General features: G+C 35.6%; 1 protein-coding gene across 1 annotated transcript in view; it reads left to right on the forward strand.

Annotated features, from left to right (window-relative positions):
- LOC136027029 ((E3-independent) E2 ubiquitin-conjugating enzyme UBE2O-like) overlaps nucleotides 1-24,774 on the forward strand; it is a 97,457-nt gene that overhangs the window by 17,716 nt on the left and 54,967 nt on the right. The window contains exons 3-7 of the mRNA XM_065703947.1: nucleotides 1,245-1,447; nucleotides 5,776-5,946; nucleotides 8,134-8,292; nucleotides 13,538-13,818; nucleotides 15,273-15,484. Of these exons, the coding sequence (XP_065560019.1) occupies nucleotides 1,245-1,447; nucleotides 5,776-5,946; nucleotides 8,134-8,292; nucleotides 13,538-13,818; nucleotides 15,273-15,484 (1,026 nt within the window). The remainder of the gene's footprint in view (nucleotides 1-1,244; nucleotides 1,448-5,775; nucleotides 5,947-8,133; nucleotides 8,293-13,537; nucleotides 13,819-15,272; nucleotides 15,485-24,774) is intronic.

Raw genomic sequence — 24,774 nt, forward strand, 5'->3', positions numbered from 1 at the left:
CCCTGGCATCTAGAATATCTGTTTGGATTTTATATAAAATTTCAGATATCTCACTTTAATCACACTTAGTGCAAATATTCTTTATCTTAGCATATATAATCCTATTAGGATTGCTAAGCCATTTTCGAAAGTGCAATCATCATTTTTCCATCACATACTCACTTCTGTAAGACGGTCTATTTTTTTATACTTAAATCAGAAAGCAGTGCTTAGTCTATTTGGTCTTTGAACTAGCCTCACATGATCTGAAAGGAACATAGGTGGAAAACCATAAATTTAATTTTTGCAACTATATTGACATTTGATTGACGACTTAGTTCCTCTCTTGCTGTTAAGTTTTAGACTACTATAATTTTATATAATAAAAATTTACGTGGTTTAGACTGTTCATGCAGAGTTTTAATGCATAAAAAAAAGGTTCACTAAAAGCCTAATCATAAAAGATAATAAGTAAAAGCCCTTTTTTGCCTTTTGGATTAAAGGTTTTTACAAAAGTCAAATCTGAAACTTGTCAGTGATCATTTTTTGCTACAAATTCAGGCTATGGGGCATTCATGTACGATTCAGGGTGCTAATTGGGGAGGATAAGGAGCTGCAAAGTTTCCCACATAGGAGCCTAAAAATATGCAAAAGGTGCAGAAATGTTGAATATTATGAAAATAATTAAGGATGTTTATAATTAGGAATTGAAGCAGGTAGAGAATTATATGAAATTCTGGAAAATGCTTCATGCTATTCCAATTCTTGAGCTACTACAATCAAAAGCTCTTCAATGTGTCTGTACACGCAATAAGTACTCCTTGACATGCTTCCTGGCGTCAACAGCTATATTTTGCAACAATAGAACGTGCTAGTAAAAAGGATCGACGAATGTTTTCTTCTGTGATGACCAGAGGTCAAAGTACCAGGCAGAATGAAGCATTGTTTAGTTGTTTGAGGTTATAATGAGCTGAGGAAGGCTATGCAAAATGCTGATTAAACCCGCTAAAGGTTATGAGTCTCTATCCTTCGTCAGTGATTCGACTAGCTAAATTCAGGACTCGTCCCATCTCATCTCATACTTTCTGAAGCTGATCAGTGGTTCCACGTCAGCTTTGATGACATTCACCCGTCTTTATCATGATATTTATTTAGAAAATGCTTGAAATGCACCTGACCTTAAATTTTAGTTTTCCAATCTTGTTCATAATTTTTAATCGTAAATGGACAGTGATTTAATGTTAATAATATTTTCTTTGCCATAGATGAGCCAGTCTCGCTGTTTTTCGAAGATGAAGTTTGTCGAGTCACAAAAAATAAGGAAATCCAGTATGGCATGGTGGTTGAAACAGCTGAATATTCGAGTGACGATGAATCTGCCGATGAAGACGATATGATGGTCCAAAAAGGGTTTGTCAAAGTTGCATGGTACCCTAAAGGAGAAGAAGAGATTATAAAAGCAGATAAAGTAACCCTTTTATAATTTCGTTTTCAATTCAGATTACGTTTTTATAACAATGTTCCCACTGCTGTATCTTCTAATGTAAAAAAAAACTTCTTTCTTCAAAAAAGAAGTTTTTCAAAGAAAAGTGAAGAACCATATTAAAACTTAAGGCTGGTAGAAATAAAGTCATAAAATAATTAAAACCAGAAATTACAAGCAGAAATACTGCCACAAATGAATAAATGAATCTTATAACGAACAGAAATTGAAATGAATAGTCAATTCAAGCTTAACAAGAACACGAATTGGCACAAGCCGGAGTATAACCTCCGCCCCCTGAAATTTCTAAAGGCTGTGTTTTACTGATGAAGATTCGTATTTCGAGAACTGTACTTTTTATTTGTCTTAACATCAACAACGACATAACAAGAACATCGTTTCTAGGATAATTACGGTCTATGCATAAAGATACTGTTACCGCCCTCCAATCCTTTAAACATTTAAATTAATTTCTGTTCGAGTCTAAATTACATAATTCTGTAATTGGTTAATATTAAGAATGTCTGTAATTATTTTTCAGTTGCTCTGCCTAAGGATTAAAATTTTGTTTACATTTTGAGTATTTAGTCGAAATCTTTGAAAAACAGTAGTTTTGTGCAATGGATATTTTAATATTAGGCTCACTGTGCAATTTTGGGAGGACGGTGCCCCTACGGTGCTGAAGCCGTCAGGATTATTAATTAAAGAGCTCTGTTGACAAAGGAAATGACATTAAATAAATAAAAAAATAGGGCGTCAGGAATCAATACAACCAGATTTCTTCCCTTAATTTTTTTGTATTAATTTAGGTTCTTTTGGTCCTTAAATTTCAATGAAGATTCCCTAGGTCCTGAAATTTCAATTTGTGTGTCTAGATCAATATGACTTGAAATATTGAGGCAGATCTGCGTGAAAAAAAAATTGGATTTTCGCACTAACAATCCATATAACTAAATTTATTTCTAAATTTTTGTCGTCGTTAAGATACATACTTTCGGCTCAATCTACTTACCCTGAAAGTTCCACGCCGATTGAGGAAATACAGCGTTTAGAAATACATTTTAGGGTATCACGAATCGATACAACCCTTTTTTCAGAATATTCTTTTCATCTTAGTTGGTTTGTCTAGCCCAGTAAGTTTGGCCCTGCTCTGCGCGTTATGAATCAACACAACTATTTGTTTCCATAACTGTTTGCCGTTTGATAGCAAAATGATCGTAACTGACATCCCGAGATAAGAACGTTATCTAGCGTAATTTTTTAAAAGTCTTCTAATTGTATATTTGTTTCATCGCACGATGCCTCTCAGCTGAACAAATCAACAATACAACTTTATCGTAAGTTAATTTTGCCTGCTTTTGTGAGAGCGACATTTTTCGTTGCTTACTGGAGGATTAACTTTAGGACTTCCTTCGTAACTGTATAGTCGCTATCACATAACTTTACTCCTCCCTTTGTTGGGGTTTAGTTTGTTGCCTTCTTTGTAGTTTTACTTTGTATTCTGGCCTGAGAAAATTGTACATCATGGAGTGAACGAACTAGCAAGTGGTGTCGTCTTGATGGTTGAAAGAATTCTGCCCATTTATCCTTATGTTTTCAAGATTATAACTTGGTCGGATTCATGTGTGCGACAGAACAAAACTTCAATCATGAGCTTAACCATGCAGGAAGTACCTCATAAGTATCCTAGACTTTGAAAGCAACAATGGTATACTTTGAGACAGGTCACTCGAGCATGCAGAAGTAGATACAGTCTATAGTTGTATTTAAAGAAGTCTCAAGCATTCCGAGGAACATTCACAACTGAACTTGATGAAGCAGCTCAAAAATGTTAGCAGGAAGCATCCGTACATCATTATCCAATTGAACAAAGTGCTGGATTTCCAGCAGTCCTGCAAGAGCTACAAGTCGCTAAGGTACCTTTTTCAAAATTGAAATAACTGCAATGTACATATGGCCACTCTAAAAAAGTCGGTTACAAACTTTTGTTTTCTAAAGAATCAGGCACTGATATAACCACTGCTGTGGAGGATAAGCTGAAAGCAAGTAAGGATACTTCTTCCAGAGAAGTGGTTGAGTTTCTTGTAGTACCGAAGCCATTGGATCACAAACCGGTTATTGCTACTGAAAAAATCAAGATGTGCAGTCAGTCTACTTGTCTCCTCCAAGTTATGTCTGGAGGATTATGTCTCCTCCAAATTTGACATATCACAAGTGTCTTTTCGTTTGCATCGGGCAAGACAACGACCACCCACCCACCGTAGTATAGACAGCATACCCAGAAGAAGAAGCTGCAATATTCAAAGTAAAGGAACTGAACTGAACAAACTATTACAATCCCTACATATTCAAGCAAAGCAAAAGGTTTTTGGTCTATTTTTCACCGAAACAAATCGCTAAATGTTTTTTCTGTGCACAAGGGTTCCATCACTCTATCGCTGACGGAGATAAGTTTTACGCTTTCAAGAACCAATTGTTGGTCTTTTTTTGGTTGAACCAATATCTTAAGAGCTAAAAACGTTTTGTTACTCTTATCCCTTTCTCTAAACACAATATTTGAAGGTCCCCATACCCACCCAAACACTCCTTGAAAGTTTTAAGTCAACCTCCTCCCCCCATGTGTTCCCGAGGCTATTGTCATAGCATGGGTAAATATGCTGTCTTTTGATTTACCTCACTACTTCAGCGTGAATATATTGAAAGTTTCACTTGGGCTTATGGTGTCAAAACTCTCAGGCAGAGCAGAAACAAATTTTGTGCCCGCCCCACATTCTATTCTTCTAATTACAAAATATTAAGTCCCTTGCAACCTCTCTCTCCTCCCTAAACCCCTAAAGTTTCAGCTCCTGTTGTTACCAAGATGTTGCAAATATGCCACTTCGGAAACCTGTTTACGCGGTTTCTTTCCATTCATTCTGAATATCCCTCCGAGTCGAAATTTGAAGTCCACTTTGCCCCCCCCCAAACACCTCCTGAAAGTTTCATCTTGATCCCCGAATCCTGTTCCCAAGATATTGCAGATGCACTGTTTTGATACCTGGGTGCACATAGGTTCTTCCGGTCTACATCGCTACTTCACAGGAAATGAATTAACATTTTAATAGGAAATGAATTAATAGGAAATGGATTGTAGTCTAACAGTGACTCCTAGTGCAAAAAAAAACTTTAGATCCTATCCTTTGTCCCCATCCTGAAGCCTAAATATCCAAGGCCATTGTCGGATATTGCAGATATGCTGTGTTAGTTACCGGGCAACACGAATTGTCTTTTGATTTAACTTGCTACTAACACGCGAATAAACTCGAATTCTTATAGGGGCTTATACTGTAAAAAGCTTTAAGTGGATTGGAGACAGAAAGTTTTTAGCTGCTTCCCCTCCCCAACTCGAAATCCCCTGTACCTCCTCTTCTGTCTCCTACGCTACCTGAAAGTTTCAACTTTTCCTAGTGGCGTTCCGGAGATGTTGCAGATATATCATTTTGATATACAATCATTTTAACATCAATATTATTCATATCAATTTGTGAATATCATTTTTAATATCATTTCCAAGAAACAAATATGTTTTTTTTACATTTTCTGAGTTATCTTGGACAGATTTCAAATCAATAAAGTATATCATTACTGTAATTGGCAAGTTTCAGAAACATCCAGACAGCCAGGTGAAGTTAAACACCAGTTAACTGAAGGCAATATGTCTCCGGAGTACTTTTGCATCAAAAGTGTAGTTGGTTTCCAAACATCACAGTAGAATAATCCTGTTTTGTCTTATTCTCATAGCATGTTTTGTCTCATCCAAAGTATTTGGAGAGTTTGAAGTTAGAAAACAATTCTTACTTTATACTTTACTTTACCGCTATACTGTATGCACATGCTGTATTTTTATTTTGATCTAATCTTTTCTCCAAGTCCTAGTTTATTGTATACTTGCCTCTCCCTTGCGTCAAAATCCTTGAAGGTGTCAGTAAATGCTTCAAGTCCTCCGCGAGATACGCCATTCGGATAAAGTGATATCAGATAGTTTTTTAATTTACCTCGCAACTTAACTGTATATAGATTATAGTAGCACATATATACCGTAGGTGGTAATACTACCTATGGCTGCCAACCACTTTTTCATTCTCTTTCTTTTGCTCTAAACCTGAAGCAAACAGAACTGAGGCTGAGAGTCTTTCAAAATTACGCATTAAAAAAGACGTATCTCCCATTCAGTTTTGTCGTAAGATTCACTGCCCTTAATGCAGCATAAATTATTTGTGTGTTTTTTATTCTTTCTAAAGTACAGCATTCTATATGAAATCTATTTATTTAAGCTTCAATTGACTGACCGATCCCTAATGCCTGGAGATGTCGTTTCATCACTAGAACGTGGGCTTGATAAAGTTGGCTACTGCAAATCTATTGATGTCACAACCAGCCTCAGGATCTTTGGCTTTGATGAGGTCATTCTAAACGTCAGAAGTGAAGATTTGGTGCCAATACTGGTAAGTGATCAGTGATTTTTCTCAGTTTTGAATTCTATCCATCTCCAGCAAATCAAAAAGCTGATCAGAATATCTTTCTGCAGTACACCAAAAGTGAAGATTTGGTGCAAGTACTGGTAAATGATCAGTGGATAATTCTCAGTTTTCGATACTATCTTTCGCCAGCAAACCAAAGCACCCGAGAAGTCTATAGCCTATATTTCATTAGAATGGAAAATCATACAGTTCACTTTGCTTTATCTAAAGATTGTCGACAATAAAGTACTTGATTGACTCGAAGTATTACACTATCATAACAATAATAACTTCAATTGAGGACTGATACAACTTTTTTTTTTGCGATCAAAGTTCCCTTTACAAGCTTTGATATTTTGCTTTTGGTTTCTTACTTTGATTACTTTGATCTTAGTTCAACAAGCGCATGGAGAAAATTTCATACTATTTATGATGATACTAAATCATTTAATATAATAAGACATGAACTTTTAAATTTTTTCCTAGAAACTTTTCACCATTAATCTTTTTTAATCTTTTTTTTCTCTATGGATTTTTTTATTTTTTTATTTTATTTATCTTTTTTTTCAATTTTATTTGTCATTTTTTTTTATTTTTTTATTTTTAATTTTTTTTATTTTTTTATTTTTAATTTTTTTATTTTTTTTTAAATTCATCGTCTCTGATTACTCATGATGTCATTCTCTGTGCACATTTGTTTGATTGTTTTGTTACTGTGATTTTTATTTTGTTTTTCTGCTTTGTGTGGTGGGCCGTTGACTTGGGTATTGGATCTTCAACTAATATTGTTTATGTTGTAAATATTGATGGGGTCACAATCACGAGCTCTGTCTCTCCGTGGGGACCCAGTGTATTTTATTTGTTATGCGTATTATATTAATAAAAATTGAATTTGAATTTGTAAATTGATTAAAGCAAACTAAATACTTTTCTTTAATCACCTCAAGAGCCGCCACTCCAACTGAGAAGAAAACTTGCGTCACTCTGGTTTGAACTCGAGTCCTCAGAGTTTACAATGTCTGCAACCTTGTAATATTATTAAAATGCTAGGTTCGTTTTTCCTTATTTATCTCTTAGCATTTTGCGCATTTTTTTTTATGTTTTATGCTCACTTGGGTATGCAGAGCGTAAGGTCTGGAAGGTCTTTGATATACTTCAAAGGGATTTTGGAAATATTTTCGTGAAGATAACCCAGAGTCAACAATGTTTGTAAGATAACTAAAAAACTAAAAAGGACAAAATAATCCTTGAAAATTCTTAAAATCTAGCAAAGTTCTATAATTTCAGGAAGTTTTGTAAAATACCAGAAATTCTTTGGGACTACATAGAAACTGTTGGTTTTAACAATCGTTATTATCAATTTAATTGTAACACAATCGAATTCTCTAAACCACTTTTTTACTATTATTATTTTTTTATAAAGTAATATATCTTCTTCAAGAGAGAACGAGTATAGATAAATATCAAAAGAAGATTAAAAAAAAAGTTTACGTGCTTAGCAACAGTTCTTTTTTTCGGGCAGTTTTTTCTTTCTTTTTTTTGTGCGTGTTTTTGAACTTGCTGTTACAAAACATTGATTTATGAAGGACACTTTTTTCCTTTCCGTCTCTAAAAAAGGTGAACCGAAACACATATTTTACTGGGATGTCAAACACAGATTAATAGAACTAATTTTCTTTGCAAAATTAACAAAGCTGTTTAATGTTTTTTTTTCATATTTTGATAAACTTTTCATCTGTTCATTTGACGACGATTGGATATCATAATTAATAATTAGTAATTTCTGGCTATTGAATCTGATAAAAAAGAAAATAATTTTGAATCGAATTCATAGACTTTTAGAAACTGATTTGGTAATAATTTCTTTCCGTGAGTTGGAAAATACGAAAGACAAACCTTTAGCTACTAAAAAATCGCAAAAAGCCTCAAAGTAAAAAAACTCGTCAAGGATAGAATCCTTACCCCTCCTATCGCAGCTGCCTATCCCATAGTAAAAGGCTTTGCACTCTCAGATTCAACCCCTCTACACTTTTTCAGAAACATCGATTTTGTTGTTTGTTTCACAAGAGTTTGTTTTTTCATCTGCTTTTTGAGTAACCTGACGGGAAATAATGTGCTTTCTTGATTTCATTAAATAAATTGTATTTTATTTATATGCGGTCTTCATTACAGGAATGGGCTGAGAACATAGCCGTGTATTATGAAGGATGGATTGGTGTCATTAGAGAAGTGAATATTGCCATAACTGCGAGGTCGGAGCAAAAGGTTTCGTATAGAATGGATCAAAAGATGGCAAGTCACTTCAAGGATGTTACGGATAAGAGAAAAAGCGTAAGTTTTTTTTTTCGTTGTTTTTTGTTTCTGAAAGGATTCAACTTCAAGCTGGAGTATTAGTAACCTCAACCTGCCTGCCATATACGCATATACACCCATAATACGCATGTGTATGGTAGGGCTGCCATTTGCCCTGCCCATACGTCCATAATATGTCCTGCCATACGTCCTCCCATATACGTCCATAATACGCATAAGTATGGCAGGGCTGCCATTTGCCCTGCCCAAATTAATATCCATTAATGAATAATGGGGTAGCTCAAAATGTAAGTACAGAAAATCATTTGTGTGGCACGCTATGCTAGGTTTTTTCTTCTTTTTTTGTCATTTGTCGTATAGTAGTAGGCATGGAAAAATCATTATGAAAAATCTATTCTGGGATTGGTCATTCCGAAGCAGCCTAATCTGGAATTTCCATGCGCAGAGGGAATGAACCTGACTACTCCCTTCTCTCTCGCTGTTATTTCGGCTACAAGGATTAATTTTTGTCTTTTTGCTTACATTTTTTTACGCCAGTCAAGGTTGGTCATTCTAAGCAGAATTAGTATGAAATATTAGTATGGTTTGGGAAGTAGCATCAAAAGCTATCACGTGGAATCAGATCAAATTTCAAGATATTTATTTAAATCAGAACGGTAGGTATATACAAAAATGTGGCTCCAATGGCGACATGATCAGCACAGCAGAAGGAATAAGGAGCCGAATTATGCTTATGATCTACTTAAAAATGACTAATACGCACTTTTTAGCAAAAACTAGACATCTTTAATGATATGAGAATCATACAAAAATTTTTGATATATTTGATTTGAAATCTTTATGTTAAGTTGTTAGGCATGTGCCCACTCCAATTTCTCAACTCCAAGTTTGCAAATAGACATGATTTATATATTTCGATCAACAATTAGTTGAATCTATTTAGGGAATTGTCTCAAATCATCAAGGTTTAATCGTTGACTCAGCAGGATCGACACATTAAGTGTCGATATGGCACACAAGTGTGCCTTATGCCTTGCGTATTGTTCATTTTTTTGGATGCTTTGTATTACAAGAAAGGTCATAGAAATCTTGGAGATTGCTTGTTGATCGGACATTGAAAGCTCAAGTGACCCTTTTAAGGGAAGAAATTGATTGGTGGGCTAGCCCTCCCCCCCTTGTTATGTCCTTTCTGCAGTTGAGCACTTCTGTAACTCTATATGGCAGTTGTTTCCAACGTTTTGCAAATCCCTCATCCCTTAAAGAAAGTCTTATCGCGAAGTACCTCCCACAAAATTAGATGAAAAAGAACATAGAGAACGATACTAAACCTTCACCTGGATGCATTTTCTTAGTATAATTTCAAAGTAACAGAAAATTTTGCATTGTTATTTTTTAAACAATTTAGCATGAGCATTTAAGGACAGAAAAGTCAATAACTCTCAATGGGATCCTTGGGATTGGATATTCGAGCTGAGCTTTTTAAAAATCCAGACTAAGTGATGAGAGGTAGAGCCTTTAATCTGGAGCTGTATCAAGTCTATTTCTATGTTTGATCTTGATAAATGCATAGGATGAAAATGTCCTCTGAGCAAGTACTGGGCTATTGAAAGCCTCTTTATCTGAGATTGGCAAGCTGGTTGCCTGATCGAAAAAGGGTTGATCAGAGGGATTTGAAATCCAGCTCTCTTCACTATTTCGCTCTGAAAAGTATTTCCTGAATGACATTTGAACTGCTTTTATGCGTGATACAATATCACATTTCACTTCCTCTCATAGTTTTGAAATTGTTCTCCATCAGAAAACTATGAAGTCTGCCGAAAACTTCACACTGGTTTTTCATGAGGCAAGATTCCCAAAGTTGTGATTTTTTTCCCCCGCGCCTAAGCCCCCCCGCGCGCCTAAGTCGTTACGCGCCATATTAGTTACGCGCCATTGTAGTTGTGTCCCTGTGTCCCACCTGTGAATATAGATATTCACATTGTAGTTGTGTCCCTGTGTCCCGGTCGTCATTTATATTCCCAGTATCCCGGTCGTCATTTGTGTCCCAGTGTCCCAGTCTGGTTTTTCATGAGGCAAGATTCCCAAAGTTGTGATTTTTTTTCATGGACTCAATCTTGTCAAATACTTTGAAAATATTATGGAACTGCTCTGTAATCCGGTATGAGTTTATTAAATTCTGAAAAATGTCAAACAACCTCGTGGGTACTTTTCTTTGAGGTAGCCATCGCATCTCCATATAAAAAAGGCATTTGACATGTAGGCTATTCATATTTTTAAATAACACTTTAAATATTCTTGATTTTGTTGTACTTACCTTGATATAATTCGTAACTCTTGACTGCTCGGTAGGGAACTTCTTTCAATGAATGAGGATGGGGTTTTAGAGCTAGGCTTTGTCTATGGATGAAAAGTATTTCCTGAATGAGATTTGAACTGCTTTTATGCGTGATACAATATCAAATTTCACTTCCTCTCATAGTTTTGAAATTGTTCTCCATCAGAAAACTATGAAGTCTGCCGAAAACTTCACACTGGTTTTTCATGAGGCAAGATTCCCAAAGCTGTGATTTTTTTTCATGGACTCAATCTTGTCAAATACTTTGAAAATATTATGGAACTGCTCTGTAATCCGGTATGAGTTTATTAAATTCTGAAAAATGTCAAACAACCTCGTGGGTACTTTTCTTTGAGGTAGCCATCGCATCTCCATATAAAAAAGGCATTTGACATGTAGGCTATTCATATTTTTAAATAACACTTTAAATATTCTTGATTTTGTTGCACTTACCTTGATATAATTCGTAACTCTTGACTGCTCGGTAGGGAACTTCTTTCAATGAATGAGGATGGGGTTTTAAAGCTAGGCTTTGTCTATGGATAGCTCAACGACTCCAGAAAAGACGGGGACATATGTCTTTGAAGCGACTCCTCGGATCTTTGTAACAGTCAGGCATTGACTTATCGCCATTAGCAGAAACGCCACAACAGTGTCCCCAGCCGATTTCATGCTGGTTGAAACGACTTTCAATGGCATTGAACATGTCCTCACCAGTAAGTTTTTCAGTGAAAGGATAGCTAAGCAGCAGCTGAAGCACATCGTTATTCATACATCTTGCAATGACTACCAGACTTGATGACCTCGACTCATCAGTACTTTCATCCTCTTGAATAAAAAAGAAAAGGTTTCGTTTTATTATTTTTACTAACGCAGATTCAATGTCTTCTGACACATACCTACCTGTATTGTCTGATAAAGGGATTCTTTCAATTTTTCATTTTACATGTTCGTAACCTAACATGTGTTTGACAGCATCTTTAGCACAATCTTTAATTAATTTTGGTTTTTATAGGCCAAGGTTTGTTCTTTACTAGAATGCAGCTACCGTTGCAATCATGATAAAACGGATGTTTTATCATACTAATCAGATTAAAATTTTGTGGTAGCTATTTCACAAAAATTAGATGTCACAAAATGTGTTTTCAGTGATAACATGACCTACGCGGTTCGAGGGAAAGGGGCTTAAATTATTTAATTCTTCACAGAAAAGGCAAGAAATTTAAACCAGCATGATTGGTGGTATAAATCATGTTCCTGACCGCTCCGAACAAAGAATGCACTGTGGATTGGCTCGGTACAAAAATAAGCCAGGTTCTAACTCTGTGCAAAAACATGCTAAATCGTTATTCGGTACTAGTATGACCTAAATTACTTAATTGGTGCAAAAATAAGCCAAGTCCAAGCTATGAGATTTTGGGAACGTGATGAAAAACGTGTGAAATCCTTACTAAATGCCAAAACAACCAAATGCTTCGCTCCCTCCTGGCGCTGCCCCAGTAAGTCCAAGATATGAAATTATGGTGAAGTGTTTTAAGACTGAATTAAGTCCCGATTTTGCGGAAAATGAGCCTAGGACAAGCTTTTGATTGATTCAATGGAAAGACGAGATAAGCTCCGACTTGGTGCAAAAATGAGTTACGTCTTGACCCGGTGTAAAAAGGAGTCACGGCTTGACTCAGCGCAAAACAAGCCAAGTCGTATCTGCCTATTTTCTTTGATGTGGTGCAACGGTCCACATTTGGGCAGAAACGTGATATGTTCTTACTCTGTGTGAAAATGAGTGAAGTCCAAGCCGTGGAATGAATCAGGACAAAGAGTAGAGATGTCCTAAATCGAGGTTCTAAAAAAAGCAGGCAGGTTTTGACCGGAATTAAGAACAATCTAAATTCCGACTTGGTGCTGAACGAGTTAAATCCTAGATGCGGACCGACTTGTTGCCAAAGCCTATGTTGTATTTTTTGTTTTGTTTTTCTAAATCTGGCTTCATTGTTCATTGTAGTTTCTGTCCGTTGCAGCTTTTATTTCTTTATTCGTAGGAATTTTTGCTGATTTCAACTTTCAAATTTGCTATTAATTTTAATTCCGAATATTTGTCTTTTAATTTAATTTCAATATATACCTTTTTTAATTCTTCAAGATCTGAACATTTATCTTCCCTTCATCTTCTGATTAATCAACCAATTTAACTATTGAGCCAAATTGTCTATTTTTACACCCGGTGTTAAAGATTTTTCTCTTGAGAGTTCTTTTAAGGCAGTAGGAATTCGGATCAAGGAACTAGAATTGGACCGTTGTTGTTTTTCTACAAATTCAGTTTAGGTAAATTTACTTGATGATCACTGTTGAATTCTGACTCTGCATTAATGAATTATTGCATTTTGGCTGCGTTTTGTGTAATTATAGTTCATTTAAAGGTTTTATCTTCTGTTCCTGCATTTAAATGGCTGTTTAGTTGTCTTTTCATACAGGTTACTTAGATTTCACTTTGGTCTAGTCCCCCTAGACATTGACCTGACTTTGGATCCCGAACAATTTTTTTTTCTTCTTAATTTGTTATAATAGGATAAATGTTGCTAAATTTAGTTTCGATTCAAGCTCAATGTTAATGCTCCATGTCAACTGTGCATTAATGTATTAATGTGTTCATTCTGATTTTTACAATTTTTATTTATCATGTATTATTGCATGTAATATCAGCGTTTAGTTAGATTATGGTCCGTTGAAACATTTTGAAAGAAACGTTATCATCTCCATAGAAATTTGTTTGCACCTCTGGTTTAGTCCTCTAGATATTTGGCCACAATTTGTATATTAAACATGGTTTTTCATTTTTATTAGGCTATTTTTTCAGTTTTCGTTCATATCCAGTCATAGCCCATGTAAGGCTTTAAAAAGGGGATTATAAAAGATCTTACACTTTTTCAGACATGTGAATTTCGGAGAGTACACTATTATCCTGGCCAGATCTTAGTTGGACCCGTTCAGGCATTAGATTTTGCTGAAGTACTAGAGGGTGAACATAAGACTAGCAACGGAGCTAGTTTAAAGAAGAAGAAGTTGAAATTACTCGTCGAAGAAGTTAGTGTTAGAAGTTTGATTTTAAAATGGAATTGTCAAGCTCATACAAAAACTGAGTCAGGGTCCGGGAATGCGTTGGGAATGGGTGAACTGCCTCCAGTAGAAATTCAAGGAGATGAAGTCAAAAAGTAAGATTTTTTTTTCAATTGTTTTTACAACTATTTGTTTTGCGTATTTTGTATTTGATTTTGAATATTGTTTTCCAAGCAAATTTGGTCAGAAATATGGCTGCACATCTGCCCGCTCTTACAAAACAAATAAGAAAGTGGAGTAAATAAAAACTTAAAAAGGAAACAAGAAAATCAAACAACAAACCCTTCTAACAAAGCTGAACCTTCATAATTCATGATCGTGCAGCAGCTGTGGTGCACAAAATTGGAGAGATTCCACTGTATTTTTAAGGACATGCCAGTGCAAGATGACATCAATTGCATCATCCATATTCTTTCTTGTGCTGGTTGTAAATGTCTTCACAACAAGCTGTTGAGCTGTCAATTTGTTGTAGTTACCCTGTAGTTTTTGTATTTCTTATCGTTTTATGGTATAAAAGATAAGTACTTTTAAGTGATTAGTGCTAAGTATGTGAATAATACTGCTACAGTTAAGGTAAGAAGTAAGGTTAGTTGGTTCAGTCTGGAAGTACGAGTTAAGTAAGATTGTGTCCTATTCCCGTTTATATGGATTATTTCAATGGAATCCACTCTAAAAAACATCGCAAAGTCTAGGAGAGCTAGCAAAGGCTAGCTCTCCTTGACTTAGATTATGGATATGATTTGAGTCTCCTAGATAAAAATTATGAGCGAAATGAAAGAATTTTTGGAAGTTTTTAGTGAATAGGGTTCAAGTTTGAAAATTATTGTTACGAAGACAGAGTCTTTTAGACTAGTAGTAATTGATAATGAAAAGATATTGTTATGTAACAAGAAAATCAATCAAGTAGATAGCTCCACTTACCTGGGTAGTGTTATATTTAAAGATGGTGTGTGTAGCAAATGTTTAAAAAGTAGAATAGCCAAGGTTTTTTTTTTCCGTCAGACCCTGCCCAGAATCCACTTTAGGGTTTTTCCAAAAAATTGCCAGATATCTAAGCTAATTTACCAACCCTACTTTCCCTAGGGTGTTCTGATTTTATCATTTCTCATGCCGACTACCTAGTGAATTGTTCTTAAGAATCCGGTCTTTGTGCACCTAGAGTGCGCTTCTAAATCCTTTACGCCGCTTTCCTAATGCATATACTTCATGACCATGACCCATAGTTAATAAAAAGATTGGAAATTTCCTATCTGTAAGGGCAAACTGAAAATAGCTGAATTCAGTGCTTCTTACGTCTAATGGGACTAATTGCTATGAAAAAAGTAATTTTGACAATTCTATTCCAGAAATTAGCATTTGTTTGACAGATTTGTCTTGCTATACAAGCTTAATACGATTAATTTTTCCGTACAAACGGAAAGCTACAATAAGATGCTAGCTGGCTGTTGAATTTTAAAAACATTTCGTGTGAGTTTTAGGTCCTGTTAGTTGTCAGTGGGCTTGAAACACTTTGCCCTAAACCTAATTAATCTACTTTCTTAATTTCTAGAGTCAGGCCCCTTGAAATATTCCGGGCAGCAACTCTACAGCTGGGCGATAGAAGCTTTTATGTATGGAAAGGGGACGAGAAGACAATGACTTCTGAAGAATGGAAGAAAATAGAGGTTTCTCGTTTGACTCCATGTATTTCTAAAAACAAGAAATTAAGTGCAGCAAATCTACGATGTGATGAATATGAAAGACAAAAATCTCAATTAGAAGGTATTTGTTTTTAAGTTTATACCCGAGCAGACCTTAACTGCTTTTTATTGCATCATTAGGCCACTTTTAATGGCTTTGGTTTTCAAAAGTTGCTGAATGTTAGACGGTGACTTTTTTCTTTTTGTCCTTTCTTTAGTTCTCTTTACGTTTTACTCGGTTTATAGGGTGTTGTCTATCTTTGTCTTTTTTTTATCTCGTTCCCCGCCGTAATTTTCTTCAGTAGGCTTCAGTAGGTTGTAGCACAGTGGATTGATGCTCTGCTTGGCAGTGGGGGGTTGAGTCCCCACCACAACGAGGCTGGGCGACAAGCTTGCTACTTGTCCCTGTAAAAAAGACTCAGCAACTGAAATGTTGATTTGACGCCCTGTGTTCCAGCAATGGCTCAGAAGACTTTTTTTTAGGGCTCTCGGTACTGACCCTTGTGATTCCTTCTTCTTGCGGAAAAATTATATAAAGCATGTCCTTTGTGCATTTTATTATCTATTTTTCTAGTCTTGTAGGTGTTTTTTATGGCAGTTCTTAAAGTACCATGGACACTGACATCAATTTTTTTTATTGTCTCGTAGATCCACCTTATGTCCATTTATACGTGAAATCTGTAATTTTCTAAAGAAAAATTCTTTTATTTGTTTCGAATGGGCAGTACCACGATTTTGTCAGTGTTGCCATGTCGAACAGTGACATCAATAAGCAAAGCTGATCGGTTACATTTGATAACGCTTTTTGTCCGTAAAGTTCAACATGATGATTCAAGTTCATCTGTTGATACTCAAGGACTATTAAACTTTCGAAGGAAACGATAATTTATTAAACTGTTTGGTGCGTTGTGTTGTTGCTTCTTTTTTTTCTTTGTTTTTTTTTTACCCATGGCTTTTAAGTAATTTGGAGCCTGCAACTACCAATGATGTCTATGCAGGACTTTCTTATTAAAAATTAAATTTAGCATTTTCCTAGTTTGTCTTTAAGATATTAATTAAAAGTATCCGAAGAAGAAGTTTTCTAAAGAAAAGTAAAATCCGTATTAAAATTAAGATCAGAAGAAATAGAAACCTACTATAACTCAAACTCAAAACGACCAGAAATTACTATTTAAGAATAAATGAAACCCAAAACGAACAAGAAATTAAATAAACAATCATAGCAAAAAAAAAAACATACAGCAGGTACTACTATAAATGAATAAATAAATCTTAAAACGAGCAAAGCTTAAGTTGAGTATGCAAATCAAGCTTAAAACGAACAAATGTATTTTTCTATTGAAGTGTAAATAAACCAAAAACGAGCAGAAATTAAATAAACATTCATAGCAAACAAATATTAATAGGTACTAATATAGATGAATAAATAAATCTTAAAACGAGTGAAACTTAAAATGAATGTGCAAATCAAGCTTGAAACGAACAAAAGTCTCTACAAACAAGACTTTGGGTTTTGCCTAGTAAGTTTCTAATTCTTCTGGTTTTAAGTTTAATATGGCCTTCACTTTCCTATAGAAAACTTCTTTTTCAGAAACTTTTTTTATTTAAGTTCTGTTCGTTTTTGATTGCCAAAGTTTCAATTTTTCAAAATTCCATATTTCAAAATAATTCTTTGTTCCAATATTAAATTAATAGTTTTGGCAAGAACTAATAAAATAAAATTTAATATTTTGTAAATAATGATATTAATTGCTTAAAGCTCACAGGCTCAAGATTTTGTTTCACCCACGGACAGATTTAAAGCTTTGACGCTTATAGGCCCAAGCGATTTTGCCGCTTCGTTTTTGCAAGGTTTTCAGGAAAATCCCCAAAACTTCGGGAATAGTGGAAACCGCAAGGCCTAGTGGGCCTATTGGTAAATCCCGACCTGGTTCCACTGCAATTTTTAATTCTATTTTTCATGTTGTAATAAGTAAAAAGGAAGATGTGTGTAATATAATTTATTGTAGTAAAGCGCCAAATATGCAGTTGGCCTTATGGTCTTACCGTCAGGGAAACTGGCAGTAGCCATGCTCTTGTTTGCAGTGAAGAATATAGGTGCCTTGAACAGTTTTTGAAAGAGCTAATAAAATTAAACTGAATTCCCATGATTCCTGGAATAGATTATCGTTAATGTCGTTTAAAAGTTTTTTTTGTTTGGGGAGGGGCATGGAATTTTTTTAGTTGGGGAGGGCCAGGGGTCAGCTCAGGGGGGGCATGATTTTTGAATCAAATATCGTTAAAAATTATTTTTGCTTTGGAGGGGGGTAGGGCCATGGAGGGAGGGTAGGGCCATGGAGGGAGGGCCAGGGGTCAGTTCTTATGATTTATCAGTGTTGATTTTTTTTGGGAGAGGGAGGGGTACTGGGTCATGGAGGACCGAGGGTCAGCTCCCATAAGGTTTGGAATGAAATATTGTTAATAAGTTTTTTTCTTCTTTTTTTGGGGGGGGGAGGTTTGGCCCATTGAGGGCCAGGGGTGATTTTCCATAGTTTTGGAATAAAATATTTTGACCTTTTTTTGGATGGGAGTCGGGCCATGCAGAGAAGGTCAGGGGTCAGCTCGCTTAAGTTTTGGAATAAAATACCATTCGTAAGTTTTTGAGTGGGGAGGGGGAGTTTGATTTATCTGATCCTTAAACCATTGTCAGAACCCTCGCATATGCCCCCCGGACATAACATACAACACTTGCCCCGGGGCTCTGGGGGATTGTGTTGACCTTGGAGTTTTGTTATCCGATTTTTTGGCTTAAACAAAATGACTATCTCAAAAATCAAATCCGATGGATTTGGGGAAAAGAAGGCAGGAGTTTTAATCATTTGAATTCTCTCCAAGGTTTATACGACCACTTCTTCCTTGAAAGCTTTATATACCCCTATGGCATAAGTTATAACCCTTCCCCCAGGCTGTGGGGGGGAGGTATCTCAAAATTTTTATAGAATCGGTTTGGATAAAAAAGGGCATGGGGAGGGGGTATTTTCCCTCCGATCTCTTTTTTTACTCTGAAAAGTGAACTAGATATTTCAATTTCATCTCAAATGAGCCCTTTCTGAAGTTTATCCGAGCATCCCTCCTATAAGAACCAAATATGCCTCCAGGGCATACATCGCCTGCTCCTGGATCATGGGGTTGTTTGTCGACCCTGGAGTGTTTTTTACATGATCCTTGAACTATTTTTAACATAATGGCTATATTCAAATTTTATCTGATGTATTTGGGGGAAAGAGGGTGTGAGGGGGGGGGGTTAGTTGCCCTCCAATCATTTTTTACTCTTAGAAAAGGGTACAAGAAGTTCCGATTTCCAATTGAATGATCCCCTTTTGAAGTTTATACGACGACCCCTTCCATATGAAATGCCTCTGGGAAAAAATAAATAAATAATAATAAAACAGTCGAGCCGTATGGCCTTTACTATAGGCAAGGCTATAGCGTTGCCTCTGGTATATAGCTGTGAGATGAAATCTTACAAAAAGAAACTCAATATAGAAGTATTTTTTGCCCCCCCCCCTGGACCCATTCTGGGTTTATTTATACCTGAAAACCTAAACTAGACCCATTCCGGGTTTATTTATACCTGAAAACCTAAACTTTTCTTTCAAAATTATGAAGTTTTGAGGAAGTACGACATTTTCGCCGGTGTTGTCACTTGAATCGTGAAAATAAATTAGCAGAACGAATTAGCAAAAAACTTAATACAAACATTAAAGATCTTTTGTCCCTAAGACAACTACACCCTTAAGGAATTCTGTACTTTTTTAAGTGATATGATGTCATATGTACGCAATTGCTGATTTAACACCACTTTTTTTTTCTTTTTTTTTTAATTTGGCGCCTGCTGATACCATAAAATTCAGATGGTGATCTTTTTCAGTAAAAATGAGGTTCGTCTGATAAGAGGTTAGTCTGACCACCTTTCCCAAGTAGAAATAAATCAGAAGCATTACCAGGAATTAATCCCTTAGATAATGACAAGCCGGATGAAAATCCTAACAAGCTAACACCTAATATATGTCTCTTTACACTAAACTAATGCAGTTCAGTCAATGAACCTACAACAGCCACAGAAAGCAAAAATCATAAATGAATTGGCAAACATCTACCTACCCAATCACATGCTTATTCAAGCAAGAAAGGATCTTGCTTTACTCCTAGCAAAGTTATACGTTCACACACACTCGCAAAAAAAAAAAAAAAAACAACTAAAGCAACAAAGCAGCATATTTCAATACTTCAGTGGAATGTAAGATCACTTTCAGAAAATAAGTTAAATGAGCTAATATCTTGTATGAATAATACTTTCATTGATATTGCTTGCCTTCAGGAGACCCATCAAATAAAGTCTCCAGGATATGCTATCCTGAGAAAGGATAGGTTATCAGAGAGAAAAGGAGGAGGTGTAGTTTTAATAACAAATTATAATATCAAATTTTGTGGCATTAACTTTCCAGAATTTTTAAATGGTGTAGATACAATTGGAATCTATGTTAGGCTGAATAATACCACAACTTACATAATAAGCTTTTATAACCCTAACGGCCAAACTACGGATGCCATGGATCTGTTCACTTATATAAGTAATTATAATATGCTAAAAAACATAATTATTTGTGGAGATTTTAATGCCCACGGCCTTGCGTGAGGGGAGGGTGAGCCAGCAAACAAAACTGATAAGTTTATTGAAATTTTGATATCAAACAATTCTGAATTAATAGTTGTTACCCCTCCAAATTTAAATTCATATTTTAACCCCAAAAGCGGAAAATTTTCCACAATTAACCTACGAATTGTGTCAATAAATATTTTGAATAAAATTTATATAAAGAAAATTGATAACTTTTGCATTGACCACTTTGGCATAGTTTCTTCATTAAATGAACCAGCTAAAATTCTGCCACATATCCCCAAATAGGCTAACACTAAAGCAGATTGGACTATACTCAAAAATAAGCTTAATCGTGAAATCACAAGTCTCACCCATGAATCATATATTTCACTTGCAAAAGCTGAATCACATGCTAAATTTTGGCATCCTTACTAACAAATACAGCTAATCATACTATTGCCAAGACAACACCCTGGAAAACAATCCCCAAACACACTCCTAATATAAACAGGAACTCCTAAATCGCTTTAATCATGCATGGGCCACATCCACATTCCCCAATCTTTGGAAATGTTCATCCCTCCTACCAATATTATAGAAAAATAAACTCAAAAATGACCCTGAGTCTTACAGGCCTATAAGGATTACTCCTGTGCTGGGAAAAATTATGGAGAGAATGATTTACCATCGACTCCTTTGGTTCGTTGAGAAGAATAATATGATCCCTCATGCTCAAACTGGTTTCAGGAAACAGTACTCCTCAACAGATGCTTTTATACTGTTAACAAATGTAATAAATGAATTCCTATCTAAAAATAATGTTCTAGTTGCTGTATTCCTAGACTTTGAAGAAGCTTATGACAATGTGAACCACCAGATCCTTTTAGCTAAGCTTGCAAGTCTTGGATTATACCCCAAGCTAGTATCCCTTATAAAAATCTTTCAGAGAAAATCCAAGTTTCATTGTTGGTGTAGGTTCAGCCTTCTCACACTAAACTACAATAATCAAAGGTCTTCCACAAAGTGCAGTCCTGAGCTGCCTCCTCTTCTCCCTATTTCTCTGGGATATGAACCTCTCACACACCAATTTACAATATGCTGATGGTCTGGTATTATGGGCAACTGGCAACACCTTCGAGATTACACATTTAAAGTTGCAAAAGTCACTTTTCCGATTTGAGAAATTTTCTCAAAATTCTGGTTTACCCATTGCAACCGCCAAGTCGAAAATCATCCTATTCCACCGTAACCAAAATAATGTTTATGCAAGGTAAATTCTAAATGGAATAATTATTCCAGAGGACAATCAAATTTATTACCTAAGTCTCATACTTGACAATTAATTTCCACCTTCACATCACAAATACAATAAAAAATGCTATAGAAAAATAAGAATAATAAAAAGACTACTATTCACACCTTGTAATGAGAAAATGTGGCTCCAATTTTATGAATCACATATAAGACCCCATATTGATTATGGGATTATTGTTAATGGTGCTTGTACGAAAACCCTGATGCAAAAATTGAAACAACACAAAATGATATAATCCGTCTCATATTTGGTCTTAGAAAACCAACAAGTACTAAGTTTTTGCTTACTGAGAGTGGATCATCAAGAATAAATGAAAGAAGAAGCACTCTTTTGATAAATTATCTGACAAAATTGAAGCCAATAGCTCACAAACCCTGTATAACTGGTTAAGAAACCCATCCATGTATAGAGACATTGCAAATGAATATGCCAATACCCAGAAGAAATCCCCGGTGCCAGTAATGGCACTAGAGAATTTCAATGAATAGTCAACCTTTGGTTACGAATTTACGACATATTATGGTTTATTCTAACTCTTTGTCAAGCCTATAGCTGCTGTCTTCAGCTTCTCAGTAAAAGATGTTAGACACATTTCATTGTCTTCATTATTGATAATCTTGCTTCAAGAGGCATAAGAACTTACCTTCATTATCTTCCAAGTCACTCAGATATAACTGGTAAGCATCAGGTGGATGAAATTGCAAACAGTGCTTTGAATATTGACCAGCCAAGTGGGAGACCAATCCCCATTTGAGAGGTATACCGCTGGAGATTATCAGAGGTATTGTTAAAAAAGAATAATCCAATTTTATCGCCCTTCCCCAATAAGCACCTTTCTAAGATTTATCATAGAGTTCGGTCCCGCTCAAATGGACTAAATTTTTAGGTGTTTTCATATCAGTTCCCTAATTCAAGTGGCTATGTTCCCTCTTCCCCTCTTTGCAGGCATTGTAATTTAAAAAAAAAATGAAACAATTGACCATTACCTATTTGAATGTAATATGCTGACGTCTGCACAGTATATCCTACAATGTAAACTATTAAAGTGCTTCAAACACCACAAAATCTCACTATCAGCTAAGAGTCTATCTGACTTGTCTGCACACAGAGCTCAAAACTCACACTGAGTTCACAGAGCACACACCTGCTCACACCTGCACACAGAGCTCAAAACTCAGTGTTTATCTTCTTATATTTGAACTACTCAAAGATCTACTAATCAATCTACTAATCTGTCTCAAAGATCTACTAATCTACTAATCAAAGAACTAATTAAAAGATCTACTGAAAGAAATCTGAGCAAATTCTAGATAAATAAGAAGCAACCGAATCAGTAGCTTTGTTCAGCTCACAAAGCGAATGAAAAGGAAAAGGGTGAATAGTCGTGACTGAAAAGCCCTTGTTTGCTGAAACAGATTAAATAAAAAAAAAACAAGTTTTTTTAACTGAAAGTAAGGAGCGACATTAAAACTTAAAACGAACAGAAATTACCCCGTATATGAAAGGGGCTGCTCCTTCTTCAACGCCTTGCTCTTTGCACTAAAGTTTGACTCTTTCTCTCAACTCTACTTTTTAAAACAGTAAAAACTTTAGCGTAAAGAGCAGGGCGTTGAAGAAAGAGCAGCCCCTTTCATATACGGGGTAATTTCTGTTCGTTTTAAGTTTTAATGTCGCTCCTTACTTTCAGTTAAAAAAACTTGTTTTTTTATTTAATTTCTGAACGTTTTTTAGTTAATCCATGTTTTGATTTCGGCTCTCCGCAGATGAATAATTAAAGCGAAATTTGCATATTTATTTATTTGGCTAAATGGCTTTCCCGTAGTTTTGATCGAATGATTTTACGAAAAAAGGAGGGGAAGGAGGCCCAGTTGCTCTCCAAATTTTTGGGTACTTAAAAAGGCAACTAGAACTTTTAGTTTTTACGAACGTTTTCATTAGTAAAAGATATACGTAACTTACGAATTAGCTTACGTAACAAAACTTCTATGTTCGTATGTTTTTATTACGTATATGAGAAGGTTCGCCCACTCGTCAATAACTCTTTGCATTAAAGCTTAAATTTTGTCTCCTGAATCACAAAGGCCGTAGAATAAATAGTTGAAATTACTAAAAATCCTTTAGCGTAAAGAGTGAGGTATTAGGAGGAGGTGAACCCCTTATATGCGTAATATTTTCTGTTCGTTTTAAGTTTTAATGCTACTCCATACTTCCAGTTGAAAAAAAACTTTTTCATGTTTATTTTCTCATTGGATTTTTAAATAATGCTAGAAAATGCTGCGCCCCCTTTATGGAAATCTTCTTCCCCCATGACAAATTCCTCCATGGAAAATTTCTCCCACATAGCCCCCTCTTCTCAGCCCCCCACCCCTCCCAACCAAAAATCCCCCTGAAAACGTCTCTACATTTCCCAATAACCATTAATATATGCAAACACTGGTCAAAATTTGCAACTTGCAGCCCCTCCCACGGGGACTGTGGGGGAGTAAGTCGTCCCCAAAGACATAGTTGTAAGGTTTTTCGACTATGCTGAATAAAATGGCTATCTCAGAATTTTGATCCGACTACTTTGGGAAAAAATGAGCGTGGGAGGGGGCCTAGGTGCCCTCCGATTTTTTGGTCACTTAAAAAGGGCACTAGAACTTTTCATTTCCGTTCGAATGAGCCCTCTCGCAAAATTCTAGGACCACTGGGTTGATACGATCACCCCTGGAAAAAAAGAAACAAATAAACACGCATCCGTGATTTGTCTTCTGGCAAAAATTACGAAATTCCACATTTTTGTAGATAGGATCTTGGAACTTGTACAATAGGGTTCTCTGATACGCTGAATCTGATGGTGTGATTTCCATTAAGATTCTATGACTTTTATGGGTTGTTTCACCCTATTTTCTAAAATAGGGCAGATTTTCTCAGGCTCGTAACTTTTGATGGGCAAGACTAGACTTGATGAAACTTATATATTTAAAATCAGCATTAAAATGCGATTCTTTTGATGTAACTATTGGTATCAAAATTCCGTTTCTTAGAATTTTGGTTACTATTGAGCCGGGTCGTTCCTTACTACAGTTCGTTACCACGAACTGTTTGAAAAAGAAGAGGTTCCCAATTGCTTCTAAAGCTTCCTCGTAACCAATCTAAATAAACAGATTACTTTCCACTGTCCTTGGTACTGTAATATCCAAGCCTGGAAACTTTAGTGGATTTTTGGTATTTTCAATACTGTTAATCCTCAGTAACTGAAAATTCTATTCTGAAGCATCTTTTTTCATCGTGGGTTGCATTTATTGTTTAATATAGAAATTGAAGGACAGATATTTTTCAAACGACTACAGGAGGTATTTTTTCTCTTAACGACATTTTGCATGAAGATGATTTTAAAAACTGGAAATTACCTTTGAAATAAAATGTCTTTTTA

The sequence above is a fragment of the Artemia franciscana genome, chromosome 1 (assembly GCF_032884065.1).
Source record: "Artemia franciscana chromosome 1, ASM3288406v1, whole genome shotgun sequence".
In the NCBI taxonomy this organism is placed as follows: domain Eukaryota; kingdom Metazoa; phylum Arthropoda; class Branchiopoda; order Anostraca; family Artemiidae; genus Artemia; species Artemia franciscana.